The sequence below is a fragment of the Myxine glutinosa genome, chromosome 8 (assembly GCF_964187855.1).
Source record: "Myxine glutinosa chromosome 8, kmMyxGlut1.1, whole genome shotgun sequence".
NCBI lineage: Eukaryota > Metazoa > Chordata > Myxini > Myxiniformes > Myxinidae > Myxine > Myxine glutinosa.
In genome coordinates, this window is record NC_136268.1 from 89,932,263 (window position 1) to 89,949,549 (window position 17,287).

The 17,287-nt window shown below is 45.0% G+C and overlaps 1 protein-coding gene across 1 annotated transcript in view; it reads left to right on the top strand.

Annotated features, from left to right (window-relative positions):
* LOC137416665 (cadherin-23) overlaps positions 1-17,287 on the top strand; it is a 311,457-nt gene that overhangs the window by 193,914 nt on the left and 100,256 nt on the right. The window contains exon 20 of the mRNA XM_078783975.1: positions 14,393-14,495. Within this exon, the coding sequence (XP_078640101.1) occupies positions 14,393-14,495 (103 nt within the window). The remainder of the gene's footprint in view (positions 1-14,392; positions 14,496-17,287) is intronic.

A 17,287-nucleotide genomic window follows, 5' to 3' on the forward strand; every position in this document is an offset into this window, starting at 1 on the left:
GATCCGAAGCCATACACGGCGGCCTTACGGGCCCTGCAGGACAAGTATGGACAGCCAATGCAACTCGTACAGAGCGAAATTGGTGCCATCATGAACATGGCACCAGTGAGGACTGGAGATGCAGAGGCCTTTGAAGACTTTGCTCTCGCAGTGCACTCCCTTGTGGGTATGTTACAATCCCTCGAGGGTGAGCATGGATTTGAACTACGATGTGGCTCACATGTAGACAGGCTAATTAGCAAACGGTGACCGAGCTATCGTGATGGATTCATTGAGCACTGCATTAACCAAGGACTTTTAAACGCAGATTCTAATCAGACCTACACGTTGCACCATCTGGCAGCTTGGCTGCAGGCGAAGGCCTGAGCTAAACGTATAGCGAACCAAGCTGCTGTCCTCTACAAATGCGAGGGCCAGGGATTAGAGAGAAAGGAACAGCATTCTTCATCTTTCAAGAAGAAAGAATCACGGGCCTTGGTGTTTCACAACTCTGAGTCACCAATAGCTGGTAGTAGGGGAGCCAGGCACTGAAATTTTGAAGAACCCGTACCGGCGTGCTATAAAATTTCCATGGGTGGATTTGTGTAGGCCTAGGCATCCCGCACGGGAATAGTTTGGTCTGCTCTGCATTTGCTCTTGCGAAATCCAATTTTTTGGGGGTTATTTGAACTTAAGGGACCACATAATTGAGCCCAGAAGTTAGGGGTAGGGGAAATAAAAATCCGATTTCAACAGGTTTACTATAAAGGGAACCATGCATGTTGGGAATCATTAGAAAGGTCTTGATAAGACCTACCGAATGGTACTATGCAAATGAGTAGGTCAATACTGATGACGTAATCAGAGGTCAAAAGGTCATATTGTTTTGGCCGAGGTGAAAATCTAGCGGTTTCGATCTTAAAATGGCCACTGGTACAAAACTAAAAGAGATAAATGGATGAAAATAAAACTGATTTATGTTGACATATAGGGGGGAAGTTTTTTATAATAATAAACATTCAAATACCTTGAGGTTTTGGAATTAACCCCTTGTGTTTGAAACAGAAATTTCATAAAAATGACAATTCTCGGGATTTTTCTAGCATTAAGACAAGACAAGGGGCTGGTGTTGGGCTAGCGGCTAGGGTGCCGGCTTAGGATCCTAGGATCCTGGGTTCGAATCCCAGTCAATCGCTGAATTAACGCCAGGGGGGTTGACTCAGCCTGTCATCCTTCCGAGGTCGGCAAATTGAGTACCAGTTCACTGGTAATTCCCTGCGTGTCGTTAAAGGTGGCAAAAAGGGTTGGCGTCAGGAAGGGCATCCGGCCGTAAAACATTGCTTCAAAAAGGGGACCGAAAAACAACAACAACCACAGTTCCCGAAAAAGGCCAACCCCCGCTTGCGGGGAAAAATGGCCTCTAAAGGTGTTTTTTTTTTTTTTTTTAAGACAAGACAACCCCAGGACTTTCTATATTATGATTTTAACCAGATATCTTATTGAAATAGTTTACATTTATCTCTTAGAAGGTGTATTAATCCTTAATGCACAAAATTAGTAACTGGATACATTTTAACCCTCAGTGTACGGAATGCCAAGTTTGTGGTAAAACTACGCATAAAAAACGTATGAGTAAATCTCTCAGCTCTCTTTAGTGAGTTATGGGTACTATAGTATTCCTGCATTGTTCCTTGTATTGCTTAAGAACAGACAGTATCTCTTGAAATTAGTAGATGAGGGAACAAAGGTAAGACAAACAATCATTGTTTTCACTGATGAGTGACTATACATGTAACTCTAAGATTTGTAGCCTTTAATTCAGGCAAATTTGATCAACAACCATTTCAGAAACTTGTGGGTCCATGAGCAACATTATCGCTGGTTATGCATACAGCCGAGTCTAGATTATATATCGGATAGCCTTTCATTGGCACAGTAACATAGTATTGGAAAGACCGGTTATAACATTGAAGATGGAGATAGGCGGATGGCTCTTAACAAAGTACAGATTCAAACATGTATGAAAGGTAGGAAATTACTTTTCGAATCGGTTGCATTTTAGCAACATTTTCGAATCGGTCTCCTGCACACAACCAGGCAATGCTGCACTCTGTTCCAGCCTGTCTGCAGGCACAGTTGCCCCTGCATTTGCTTTTCATGCATCTGCAGAATGTCCGAATAATGCCCGGTTTTGATGGCTTGGTCATCCTTTGGGCAACTAAGCAACCGCCATGCAAGGTCCTACCAAATTGTGATGCATCTGGAAGGGATGGATTTGGCTGGACTGCCCGCTTGCAGAGTGCGAGTTGTTGCAAGCCACGTAGAATATGGTGTTTAAAGGCATCCTCAGTGCAAGGAAGGGAACGTAGATCTCCTTTGCGCGTGATAAACAGATGGCAGCACAGTTCGTCTAAGGTACCATTGAAATCCTTCCTGCCATACAAGGCAAAGTACAATAGTCTGGCTGATTGGAATATGTCTGAGGTTGGGGTCAAGTCTGTGTCAGTCAGCATAGCTGCCAAGAGGATCAAGGACATCTGTGCATTGAAATGCCACTTTAAGGGCACGCTTTTTCCCAATGTGGTAAGGATAGGATACAGTGTCACATCCCGTTAGGATGTATACGGCCAAGATCATTGCTGTGGCATCCACTGTTGGAAACTTTGAAGTCAGTTGTCTGGAAATGGTGTGGCATGGTAGGTATACAGTTGTTGGGACATCCAGATTCTGTGGCCTTGTTTTCTTTTGAATCCACAGTTCCTTCAGTCCAGGTAACCGAGAGCAGTGGTATATAGCCATGACAATGATGTCCGTGTCATTGGCTTGTATGACGACAATGCTGCAACCCTGATGCCTCACCAAATAAGACATGTGGACAAAGATGCTTGTGTCGGCCTCTTCATGAGCAGGGCAGGCTAAACTTTTTATCTCTGCTACTCCATGATCTGTGAGCTTCACAGCTGGTCCTGGAACGAAGCCACCAATGATAACTGAACAACCAGCAGGAATCTGCTCATTGTCTTCCATCCACGAGTTTTGTAAAAACTTGAGTAAATTCTGCTTATTTTCAGGCATCCCTATGAAGTCTTTCCATTTAGGAATGGGAAGAGAATGATGGGGAACATATGTCCTGGCTGTCTTGGTTTCCTTCTGCCTCCTGTGTCGTTCTTCATATTTCAAGCTAGTTCCCGGACTGAGATCATACCTATCTCCAATGATGTGAAGGACCTTACAACGTTTGGGTCTCATGGCTATTATTTTGGCTAAGTAGCTTCGTTGCAATTCATTGAATGTGGTACAGTCCATGTCCATGAACTGCTGAACAAAAGCCATCATGTCAACGCACACAGCTGGCGCTTCATTTGTAGTGGACAGGTTGTTAACGTTCTGCCAATCAACAGAGTCCTTAAGGCCAGTGATGAAGTCTGCCTTGTTACCTTTTCGCATGGCGTAACCAGAAGGGTGGTGTTCATCTGGTTGAAAAAGAGAACTTGGGTAATCGGCCCACTCGTGAAAAAGCATTAGTTTTTTCTTTGTTGCTGTTGCTTGTGGCAAAGCACAAACTCCGAGAAACTGTGCTCTCCTCAATATGCAGCTTATTTTCCTTCCTGGCCAGAGAGGTTACGTTCTGCTTGGCAGTGAAGGTCTTAAGACGCACAGGCTGCACCTTGAAGGCCTTCTCACTCTCTGCTTTCTTCAGGGCTTCAAGACCTCTTTCTTTTGCTTCAATCACATCATTAGAGGAAGCCAACTCGCCAGTAGAGATGTTCACGAGGTGCTCAGACTGCTTGAACGGGTTCAGCATCTTTTCCTTTATGACACTTCGGAGTTTCTGAATTGTTTCTCTGTCCCTTGGTGCTGAACTCTCGTTTGCACGGCTGTCATCCATCATGTTGGCCATTCTTCTGGTCTCTTCTGCAATGGCTGTAACCGCTGGTAGGGCTTTTAGGTATTTCACGATGGCGGCCTTGTTCTGTGTTATGCCTGAGAACAGTTTGGTTTTTGCATCCTTGTTGTAGGTTTGTTCTAGCGCCATGTCAGTCCAAACACCGTTGAATATAGCCTCTTTCTGCCGGACAGGGAAATTACCCTTTTCAAATTCCTGCTTGTTACTGTCTGGAAGGGTCCTCATGGCATTGATATACTGTGGCAGGCAAGCAGTGTACTTGGTATGTCCAGCAGCACCTAGGAAAGGGAGCATTTCTTCCGTTGCTGTCAGATGTAGCTCCCAAAGACCCGCCCTCTCAGCAAATATGTATCTCTGTGCCAAATCAATCATATCGAGGTACATGAGCCATAACTTGCATGTGGGTGATGTGCGCTGTTGCAAAAAGCTGTTTAATTTGTTCTTCATGATTTCCAGGCTAGCAAGAACTTGAGCAGACTGGAGATCACTGGGGGTGAAATCGTCGCTGTTGACCATTTTACAGAATTCGCTGAGATCCTGGGAAAAGGACGACATGTCATCTGATTGTGAATCAGCAGATTCTGCTACCAACCTCAAACCCCTCCCAAAGTGTGGCAAATATTGCACTAGCTGCAAGGCTATGGGCGCACAGGATCTGGTAGTAGCCTTTGCCACTAAGGATCTTCCTGGCAGTTCCTAGTTGGCACACATCTCCTTCAACCAAAAGGGCCTCTAAACCAGTGCCTTCCATGAAATGTCCAATAGCTCCAAAAAAGTTAATTAAAATGTGGAAACCTCCCATTCTAAGTATGAGCTTCTGATATTTATCAGAATATTTCTTTTGCAATGCCAGGACAATTTCATAAATTGCCTGGTCACAAGTGAGGATGCAGAAGTCCAAACCAAGTTCTGCTGACACAGACATGCAGTAGTCCACTGACTCCAGGACTACATCTGGGTTCGTCGGTGCATCGGGCAAGAAAGGACCGTATCCAATTACGGTGCCGGTCCCAGGACTGTCAGTTATTTTCTTTTGGAAATCTTTCCAGGTTGTTGGATTCATTTCATGGGACAACTCGAGAAGATCAGTGGAACCCATTTGACACAACCTGTGCAAAGTGTTGAGATTGCTCACTTCTTTGAAGTTTTTCTCATCACCATCCGGACTCAGCTTCAACCCACACAGAGAGCGTCCTTGCTTTCGGTCATTTTATGTGACGCAACTTTTCTGAGGTTTGAAAGAACCACCTTCATCTACTGCCACAGATCGAGATAGTGGATTTGGCAACGATGCCTGAAGCTTAGTCCATGGCTCACTCTGGTATTGATATAGAATGTGAGTAGTGCCGTGGGTAGTTTTACCATCAACAGTATTCTCATGGAAGTCGAGATTATCGATGGCAAACTGTGTGAATACCCCTTTCATTATGTTGGTGGGAATGAAAAATCCCTGCCTGTCTTCTTGCTGATCCACTTCCCTCGCCATGGATGCAATGTATCTCTGCGCATCAGTGTAACTTATACAATTACCAAGGCAATTCAGTAAAGTCACAGTGTCTATACTTCTAGTCTGCTTTATAATGTGGATGGCAGTTCCAATCTGCTTTGGTGTCTGTGTGTTTGCAATTGCAGCACATATATCTTGGGTGAGGTTGAGAACTTTCTCATGCATCTTTGTGTCTAATTGAACCCGACCATCAGGCCCCAAGTCATTGCCAGCATCACTTACCATCCAGGCAACATGATTGTACAAGTCACAAGGGACACAACTAAGGGCATATTCATAGGAAATCACAATGTTTGCTTCAACATCAGATTCACTAGACTCGACATTTTGTCATCTCGGAGGTTGCAGACTTGACCTGACAACGAATAGACTTTGCATTGTGAAATGATTCAGCAATGCTGCTGTATGATTGCGGCTTGTCAATAATTTCTTGCTCAGTGGCAGTTTCACTACCACCATCTCCATCTTCTATAAATATTGATTCTTCCAACTCACCTTTCAATTTTCTGATTTCTTCTCAAACTGTTGCAATAGATAAACCAGATGAACATGCCCAATTGGAAAGGCCTTAAGGTTGGGGGATTATCATGACCCGGTCTCCAAAATGATTTTGAAAGCGTTGCTCTAGACGACAGTTGCGGTATGATAAGGGGTTATCAGCATCGTTTTCTCTTAACCAGTTGCAAAGCATATCAAGTAGATGAGAAACAAGATATAATGTACCCTCCCCAAACAACTGTTGTTCTATCTCAGAAACTAGCCATTTTAAGCCTGCTCCGAAAACGCTAGCGCAAGAAACCTCGGCCTCTTTCATCTTACCTAGACCCCTCTGATTTATGAAATGGTCCAAACAAAGTTTATGGTATTTGAATTCATTGGCAATCATATCAATCCAGCCATCACTAGTACCTTGTAAGAGGTGTAACATTTTCTGGTCATTTAGTTCTTTTGCTCTAGTCCAAATTGAGATTTGTCTTTCTACAGTTGCAACTAGAATCAGCTTCCGATTGCCCTTCTTGTCTCTGTCCTTCCCACAAACAAAGCACACAGATTTCAAGTCCACTTTGGAATCTAGTTTCAATTGGGTAGTTAATCGGCGGGCTTCTTCAGCACTCTCCTCAGCAAATTTGGCCATCTTCTTCTTTTTCTGGTTTACGGACTTCTTGTTGGTGTACTGGCTATGGCAAACACTGTGGTACTTTGGACGTTTCTCCAAAAACAAATCTTCATCCCCAATATCTTCAGTGAGGCGGCATGCAACATTATCATCCAAATTGGACACTGCATGCAACAAACCAGGGTAGCAACAAACAAACCAGGGTTTTCTCCCGCCTCTGGAACAAACTCCCTCACTCTCTTCAATCCCACTCCTCCCTCCAGGTCTTTAAAACGGCTGTTCACCACCATCTCTTATCTTCCCCAATCCAAAACCTTGATCTTTTCTACCCCCGCTAATTTCACCCCAAATCCACTTTTTTGAGGTTACTTTTGACTTATTTCCTGGAAGTCCTTGGTGTCCTTGCGTTTTATACCTATTCTGCCCCCCCCCCCCCCAGGCCCTCTCCCTCCCACACATCTCCCGATGTCCCTGCCCTCAAATGTTGTGTTTGTGTGCTTCCTCCCCTTCTCTCCCCATCTTGTCGACCGCTCCCCTTTTTATATACTTTTTTGCTTGTTTGTTTGATTTGTTTGTTTGATAAATGCTAGCTCTTTCACGAGCCTCGACTCTGTATACAAAAAAAAAGAAAAAAAAGCCAGCTTTCGTGAGATTTGACAAACAACTTTGTTTTGACTTTTGACATATGATACAAATTCCATAGTCTGTGTCACCAACGGGATGCCCTCTCTTCTGTCCAACATGCAGCGTTTCATCCTCTGCCATTGCCATAGTTGGCCAAGGACCAGAAAAAGCCTGAAAAAGAACCAGGATTGATCAGGAGGAGTCATGAGGCAAACACGCTATGTCACAGCCTAGACATGTTAGACAGCAGGCATCGGTTTTTTATCATAGGTTCTCCTTTATCTGCTCAACACAAAAGCTCTGCTATTTTTCAAGGAGTAGTTAGGCCATCCTTAGACAGATGGTAACTCATTAGGGACAGCAGAAATCCACCATCCCGTTTTGCCCTGCTATCTCATTATGCAACATACATGTAGTCACTTATCAGTGAAATCAATGATTGTTTGTCTTTCCTTTGTTCCCTCATCTACTAATTTCAAGAGATACTGTCTGTTCTTAAGCGATACAAGGAACAATGCAGGAATACTATAGTACCCATAACTCACTAAAGAGAGCCTGAGAGATTTACTCATACGTTTTTTTATGCGTAGTTTTACCACAAACTTGGCATTCCGTACACTGAGGGTTAAAATGTATCCACTGTTACTAATTTGGTGCATTAAGGGTTAATACACCTTCTAAGAGATAAATGTAAACTATTTCAATAAGATATCTGGTTAAAATCATAATATATAAAGTCCTGGGGTTGTCTTGTCCTAATGCTAGAAAATCCCAAAAATTGTCATTTTTATGAAATTTCTGTTTCAAACACAAGGAGTTAATTCCAAAACCTCAAGGTATTTGTAATGTTTATTGTTATAAAAAAAATTACCCTCTATGTCAACATAAATCAGTGTTATTTTCATCCCTTTATCTCTTTGTTTTGTACCAGTGGCCATTTTAAGATCGAAACCCCTAGATTTTCACCTCGGCCCAAAAAATATGACCTTTTGACCTCTGATTATGTCATCAGTTTTGACCTACACATTTGCATAGTACCATTCGGTAGGTCTTATCAAGACCTTTCTAATGATACCCAACATGCTTGGTTCCCTTTAGAGTAAACCTGTTGAAATCGGATTTTGATTTCCCCTACCCCTAACTTTTGGGCTCAATTATGTGGTCCCTTAAGTTCAAATAACCCCCAAAAAATTGGATTTCACAAGAGCAAATGCAGAGCAGACCAAACTATTCCTGTGCGGGTTGCCTAGGCCTACACAAATCCACCCATGGAAATTTTATAGCAAGCCGGTACAGAAAAATCCTTATTTTGAATAATTTTGAGGTCTGGCCACACAAGCCAGCCATTGCGTAATGTTTCTTCAACAACCAAGACCAAGCCTTATTGTCCTCATTGTGGCACCAGCGATCATTACCTCGGTTCCTGTGCGGAATTCAAGAAGCTTTCCACAGACCATATTATTAAGTGGATAGGGGAAGATGACCGTTGCTGGAGGTGCGGTTGGTCACACCCAGCTGATCGCTGTACACTTAGGAAGCCATGCGTTACTTGCAACGAGTTGCACCTAACCATCCTACATGATGCAGCGCAGAGATCCAGCGATACCGTCCTAATGGCAGGCTCCGCACCATCTGCAGTGTACCTTGACAAACCTTCCCGTCCACATGATGTCCTGTTAAAGGTCGTAAAGGTGCTTCTTCATGGCCCACAAGGATCCATAGAGACCAATGCCATTCTCGACGATGGTTCAGAAAGGACTATGCTTTTGAATTCAATAACGGAGCGGCTGAACCTGGTGTGTAAACCTGAAGCATGACTGCTCAAGGCAGTGCGAGAAGACACGTTGCAGTGTACCGGGGCTTCTGTCAAGCTTCAGATATCATCGGTCGAGAACCCGAACCAAAGGTATGGGATAGATCCAGCATTCACTGCCACAATGCTGCGCTTATCTGAGTATTCGTACCCAGTGGCCAATCTTCAGAAACGGCACCCCCACCTAGCTGGGATACCACTCCCTTTGATTAACAAGGTTCAACCAACAATATTGATCGGGTCAGACTATATCCGCACCTCATCTTACCAAAGCAACCTGTGCGATTAGGCCCCAAGGGTGCTCTAGTAACAGTTTGTACCAACCTGGGCTGGTCACTACAAGGACCGGTCAGCGTACTAGAGCAAAGTGATGTGACTGAGATCAGGAAGTCGACCTTCTGTGGAACAATGTCGGTGGACATACAGGTCTTACCTGACCCTTCACAGTACAAGACTTGGAACGCTCTGGTTGTGGCTGAACAGCAGTGTCCCAACAGGGTGGCCTACGATCAAGACTATCATCCTACCTTAAGCGCTCACCAGCGTGGGGAGATAGAGAATCTTCTGCTTCAACGCTCACAGCACAATAGTTTTCCGGACGAAGTCCAGATACTTGCCACGGGTAGGGATTTACACATCAGAGGTCGACTGTCATCTCTCTCACCTGAATATGACCGTACCCTTGGTCTCATCAGAGTAGGAGGAAGACTACGCCGTGCGGATGTCCTTACACAAGATGCTGTGCATCCTATCGTTTTAGATCCTCATCACCCAGTAACCAAGCTCCTCATTCAAGAATGTGATGACCAACTGCTTCAATGTGGTCCGGAGAGAATTCTCGCTGAAGTACGTCGCAAGTACGGGATTCTGCATTGTCGAGAGGCTATTCGTCGACACCAACATCAATGCCATGAGTGCCGAAGATGGTGTGCCAATCCAGAGGTGCCAAGGATGGCTGATCTACCCCCTGCTCGGTTACGACTATACAAGCCTGCTTTCTACTTTACTGGAGTGGACTGCTTCGGTCCTTTCACCATAAAAATTGGAAGACGAACGGAGAAGCGCTGGGGTATAATCTTCAAGTGCCTCACTACCCGCAGCGTACATCTGGACCTCCTGGAGGGCCTGGATGCTGATGCCTTCCTAATGTCTATCCGTCGCCTCATCGCCCGTAGAGGGAAACCTCACGAGATCTTATCAGACAGAGGCACCAACTTCCGAGGGGGAGATGCCTAACTTCGTCAAACTTTCTCTGCCCTCGAACCTGTTCTCGCCCAGCGTCTCGCCAACCAGCAAGTGAGCTTTTGCTTCAACCCACCCAATGCACCACATTTTGGTGGAATATGGGAGCGAGAAATCACGTCGGTGAAGGACAGCCTACGGGTCGTAGTTGGAACCCGTACTGTGACGGAGCCTGTGCTGTGCACGGTCCTCATTGAAGTTGAGGGCATCCTCAACTCCAAACCTTTGGGTTATGTATTGTCAGACATATCCGATATTGATCCTGTTACTCCCTCTGTGCTACTGAAGGGATGTCATGACGCATCGCTACCTCAAGTGGTGTATTCTGCTGCGGAGATCCTCGGACGCCGTCGCTGGCGTCACAGCCAGATCCTTGCCGATCAATTTTGGTCCAACTTTATTAAGTATTACCTCCCCAATCTCCAGCCTCGACAGAAGTGGCAAAGGGAGAGTACCGAGTTGACCATGGACGATATGGTGCTGATCGTCGATTCCCAGCTGCCTCGTGTCCAGTGGTCAGTTGGTAAGGTCATGTAGACCTTTCCGGGCTCAGATGGCCGTGCTCGAACTGCCAGCGTTCAAGTTCATGGCAAGAACTATGTTCGACCACTTGCTAAATTGATCCGGCTGTCGAAGCTTGAAGATGATGGGTAAGGGGTGAATGGACTGAAAGACTTTCCCTTTTTACAAATTTATTCCACAAATTTGGGGGTGGCTGTTAGAAAGTCTCTGATGTTATGCGTACGATATACATGAATGTTTTCTTGCAATATGTTGATGCCATGTTGGTGTAGTGCGAGCCTGTTATTATTACTTTTTTCTCTTATAATTTTGCACCGGAAAGGGAGGAGACTCCCGGCTTCTTGCTGATGGCTCGTGTGAGCGAGTTGATTGCTGCTATCTTTGCCTTGTTTTATTAAATGTTGTGCCGAAAGGGAGTTTAGTGTCTCGTCCTGTCCGAACCGTTTGATCATGGCCCCTTTCCTGGATCCACTGTTCTCTATTATCCTCCGTACTAGCTAGTCTTTACCGTAGGATTCCCGAGCCTACTTTTCAATTTAATTATTATCGATTAATTAAGTACTTATTTATTTCCTTTATTTTCTGGGCAGAATTATATCAGACACCTATTGAGCTCGGAAGTTGATTAGCTCAGGGCATGTTAAATAGCTCAGGGATTATGTTAATTAATTCCTTGTATGTTCCCTTTGTGATTTATCCCTATGTCCCTTATGGCACCGCATTAGACACTGGTTAAAATCGCCCGTTAACTTCACTAATTAATCAATTAATAAACTTACTGGAAGCCAGGACATTGAGCGCTGCCGCTAATGACATTGACTTTGGAAGCGCACAGGATGGGCAGGCCGAGGCCACGCCCCGAGGAGCCGTGATTGGCCAGGGTTCTTGATTGAAGGGAAGGACGAGTAAGAAGGGACTCGCTGATTGGCGAAGCACGACCGATGACGTGAGAGCCTTAACGATAAAGGAACTTGCTGGTGGACATTTTGTCTCTCTCTGCTTCTGGTCTTGATTGTGGCAGTCGGCATTAATCTCTCTCGATTCTGGATGTGATGGTGGACAGTTGTGTGTCGACATTCCTTCTTGCTCTTGCTCTTCTCGTTCTGGGCATTAAAGCAAACTGTTGTGCTTGGACCATGGGCTCAAGGAAGCGATCGGGCCGGCCGTGTTCGGAGACACCACTGGTAGAGAGGCAGAGGCAGAGCCGCGTACCGAGGGCTGCAGTTTCCCACCAAAGATGACGAAGACAGGCACGGCTGGAAGAGCGAGCTGCACGTGGCCCATTCGATTCGCGCGGCAGGCCTGTTGTGCGCCAGCGGGCGTGGCCTAGTGAACGAGGGCATATGGAGGCCTAGCAGTGCAGGAGTGAGCAGATTTCCCACCAAGGCCAGAGCCGCGTCCAGACTGCGCGCCCGGGGCCTGGACGATTCCTGGCGAGACCCCACCAGTGATCGGAGTTAAGTGCACACACCCCCATTATTTTCAGTTACCCTTCCCTTTCGTCTGTTTGTGGGGACGTCCCGTTTAGGAAGTTTAGTTTTATCGTGTTTTTATTTGTAACCGGCATCTCATCAATAAAGCCGGCATTTTTGTACATTTTAATCTCGCTTCGGTTTGAGTTTCTTTGTTGCAGGTTTGAGGACTGCCGGTGGGATCCATGCAGGTAAGTGATCCTCATCCTCATCCTCCCCCTCCCCTCGCCCCCCCCCCTCCGCGCGTATTAACTCCACCACATATTGAACTGAACGCTTCGGAGTAACAGCTTGTTCGGCTATCCATTCCTTGGAAAGATTTTAATCACCAGGAACGCGACAGTGTTTATTGATTTTAATTATGCAATTAATCAATCAATTATTGTACAACCCTCCCTCTCAATACAGTCTCTATGAGCTGCGCCAAAGGCGCCCTGGCAATGCCGCGCTGGAGGATAGTTATTTATCCGGTGTGTACCCCGATTTAGAATAGGTACACCATATCCCTGCGCATCGTAAGAGGCGACTAAGGGTTGGCGTCAGGAAGGGCATCTGGCCATAAAAAAAAACATTGCCTTAAACAGGGCCCCATGAGGTCATGGGCAGGCCAACCCCCACTCTAGCAGGGAAAAATGGCCTTAAAACGATCATTCATTCATATTCATGCGGGTGGTGTACTTTGAATGTATCTGTACTTGTTTTCATTTCGTTTTGCTAAACCTTTCCCTTCCACCACCCTTATCCCCTTACCATGCCTTTCCCCTAGCTCCCATCCTTAATTCCACCTGCCCTCCAAATAATAATGGTGACTAGCCGAAACCCGTGGAACATCCACGGAAGGGAGGATGTGGTGTATGGATAGAGTGTACCATTATGGATGGCATAGGAGATTTGCTTGTCCGAGTAAGAGTTAGGAAGAAAGATGAGAATGAAGAGTGCGTATATGAACAACGATCGCCGACACCGGCACAAATGCATGCTCTGGATTGTCCACTCAGTGGACGGCTTTCTTTCGCCTTCGCCTGTCCAATCAGCGGACGGCTTGCTTCGCCATCGCCCAGCAGACGCCAATACGATGGTGTCGTAAGATGGCGTCGTATCGGCAGTTAATCGGATGCTTTTGGGCCCCAACGTCGGCTAATTCAGATTTTTCGAGTATGTCTGTAGGTGATAAACAAAGAGCGCGGTTCGTAGATCATAAATCCATTAGTGCCGTGGGCATCGGGTCACTGGGTGTGGCGTAAAAGGGATAACAAAGTCGAGTCCTTACGCTATTATTATATAGATGATGAGAATGATCACCTGAGCCTCGTGATCTTTTGTAGATTTTTTTTGGTTTGCCCTTCCATGAGGACATTTAAGAGCTGAATATACACAGAAGTCCCTGATGAAGGTCACTTGGTGGCTTAAATGTTGGACTTTCTGAACTTTAAAAAATCTACTTGATGAACATTAGAAGTTTTTCACTTTTTGCGCATGTGCATTTTCCGCCATGCAATTTCAGCAACTTATATCAATGCGTACGTGCCCGAATATTCAACCTGTTCTTTGTTGTTATGTTCGCCTAATTTGTGTTCCAAAACGATGTCCATCCTAACCTTTCACTGCTCTCAATTTCACTCGTAGAAACGTGATGTACCATAGTATGCTATAAAACAGCAGTCAGGCACATCTGTTGAATTTTTTTTATTATTTGCACCCAGCTGAAGATGGCAGGATATCATGAAGCTGAAATCAATTAAATCAATCTCTTCTTGATACTTCACTCACCGTTCTGCTAATGCAGAACTATGAAATCCACAGGGTCATGTTTCCCCTATTGTTCCGATTGAATCAATTGTGCAAATCCATTACATTATGTCGAGATATAAACTTGCCTAATGACCGAAACAGGAAATTACGCAGGGATTTGCATACCTATATAATTAAGGTTGCAATGAAACCTGGGCCACATGGACATCGTTTTACCACTCATCGGTCTCTTTATAATCTGTATCTTGTTCTGCACGTTCTTCACAATCGTGAGATTCGATATCGATATCGTGCTCTATTTCACATCACATTGCTTCTGTAAATGCAGGGGCATGCATTTCTAAGATATTAGAGCACATCAAAGTAATACCGAATGCACATTATGTCTATAAAAATGGACTTTACTTGTGCATTTCTATTGAAACTCAAGTTGCATTTGTTTGTATCATTTGTGCAGGCAGCCGATGAAGACTCTCCTCCAAACAACCAGATCACATACCAGATTACAAAGTCGGAGTTCTCAGACTATTTCAGCGTCGATCATACGGATGGATACGGAGGTACGCACAGTGTCTGCCATTTTCTCATCTCACCCCACACAAGGTCGAAGCTTATGCTTGCCTTGGGTTTGGAGTGTAACCATATCACAAACTAACAATAGAATTGCTTTTGTTCCTGCCCATGTTTTAGACATACGGTTGGGAGGCGGAGGGGCTAGGGTTTTGGGCTTCTCTCCTGATTGGCTGTCTAACATCCTTTGTCATTGATGAGCTGTGTGAATGGAAATTGCCACATTTTGCTGCAGTCCAAATTGGTTATTTTCTTTTGATGCTTAAATTAAATACGTCCAGCATCTCTGGATATTCTACATTCATGGACAAACCGGACAGCAGTTAGACCTTTGCCGAGAACATTGGATCATCTGAGCCATATTTATGGCGATATCACTGTTGTTGACCCGAGGCACCGTTTTCTTGCAATACTCTCGGAAATCCATTTTTTTCAGTGAAGTTTGTAATGTTTCTCATATCCATGGCCGTGCAGAACATTATTGCACGAATGCAAGTTATTGTGCTTGTATGATGTCAGGTTTCATTACTTCCCACCCTCCCACCTCCCAGCATTGCACGCATTACCATTTTACTTCTTCGTTTTCATTACTCATTCTATTTTTGCCACCCATGATGGGCAGGAGCTGCCTGTTTCATTTGCCATTATATATTTACATAATGGAATGTTTATTATCTTGCATCATATTCAGTCAATTCTGCCCTGCGTTTGTCTGTTTCTGTATGCTTATCTGTCGGTTGTGGACTTGATTTTTTGTTATTTTGTGTGGTTGGTTTATGATTCGTGGTTTCCACCCATGAATCTTCAAGCCGTTAATTTGACACCTTAGTTTATAGGTTTTCATATATTCGGTTTTATGGAAATTGGTTCTCAATCTGTCTTTCTTTCATGGCTAATGCTACGTGGGATAAACGTGGTGAGGAAATGATTCTGTTCCACACTCCTCATTTTGTAACCTGTCGGTCAGGTGCTGACCTCGATGAATCTCTGCTTGGTGCTCGAGCGGCTGCGTTCATACAAGCCTCAGGGCAACTTGGGGTGGGGTTTTGATGCTCGGACTCACAGATAATTAACGTGTTTGTGAGGATGGCAACAACTACTCCGTATGCTTCAGGCATCGCTGTTACAATTTTTTGCCGAACCTTTCAGGTATTGCATGCCCCATGACTTTGCTGCGTCAGCTTTGGTGCAGTTCCGATTGGACATTTTCTTTTTCCACCATCCTTCATTGTGCTTTTGCTTTGACTTTGGTGCGTGTATAGTTCTGGCTTCATTGAGGTGGCAGATTCACTTTTTTAGTCTGTTAGGTTAGCATTACTTAGCTTAGCATTGTTAGAAAGCGCATACCTCCACCAGGCTGAACGGTTTACGTTTTGTATCCCACTGATAGGCCACATCTGGATCCCGGATCTTCATGTCACCTACACACACAACTCATCCACCAAGTTTTGTCATAATCCATCCACAACTTGAAATATCATGCTATATATCGTTTTTGGTCCCATCTCTCACAACGGTGAAGCATCACTTCAAATAAAATAAAAACTCTTGTATCTGGAATCGAATCTTCACCAAAAACTACTCATTTCGTCTTTGTCACGTACCCAACCTCTCTACCAAATTTCGTTAGAATGTGTCCACAACGTTTTGAAATATCCTGTTCACAAACAGACATACAGATAAACAGAGAGGGATTAAACATAACCTCCATCCACTTTTGGTGGTGGAGATAATAACTGTGTAAGAAAAAGATGACAATTTCAATCAAACCTGATGAGTTTAAATATAAAAGTCAGCAATTGATTCTGCTCGTGTTCTTGAGCTAAAAATTTGCAGTATGGTTTGAAATGACCCACTCAGGAGTAGTTACTCAGCACCATTTCATGAGGAACAATGCATAGTATTGTCGTGCGGCTGCTCTCGGTTAACACCGAGAGTACGCCACGGATGGATAATCGAGCTTAACGATGCGTTTCCCAATTGATGGCGGATCATACGCGAGACGGAACGAACAATGCCGCTTACCTTCATGGTCCGATGTCTTCGACCTGAAAATCGATAACTCAACCAAAAACGGATGTATAATATGTACAAGAAAGAAATATTTATTGAACGGAATCCCGATACAAAGAACGCGACAAAATAAATAAATCCTATATCGGGACGTCCCCACACCTCACTTCAAATACAGAACAAATGGGGAGGAGAATAAAATAAAACGTTATGTATGTGAATGCACGTCTTATCTTTGTCTGCTGTAGTCCAGGCCCCAAACTCACGTCCGGACACGGCTCCGTGCTTGGTGGGAAGGAGGCCTCAGTCCACTTTGTTCGTGTGTTCCGCTAATCAGCGCACGCTGCCCGGCAGGCCCTGCTCGCACAATCGTCGCTCCACCGTCTCTCCAACGTCCAAAGGCCAGAACAGGTCCAATCGCGAGAAAGGCAAGGGGGCATAAGAAGGTCCAGACCAGAGTGGAGCCAAAACAAGAAGACAAAGGGAAGACAGAGATCCAGGCAGGATCAGTCCAAGAACGAGAAGGGCAAAATGCCGGCTTGCCAACGTTCACCACCAAAGTCTGGCCCAAAGTGTCAAAATGTCTGCCGCTCCAAGTCTCTTGTTCAGCGTCTCTGACGTCATCCGGGCCTCTTCCGAATTCAGGAGTCCCCTCCCACCAGTCGTGCGACCCGCCCACCAAACCCTCAGTGTCCATCCATCGCGCCGTGGGCGTGGCCTCAGCCTGCCTTGTACGATGTTTGCCTGCCATGCCCTACATGCTCTACCT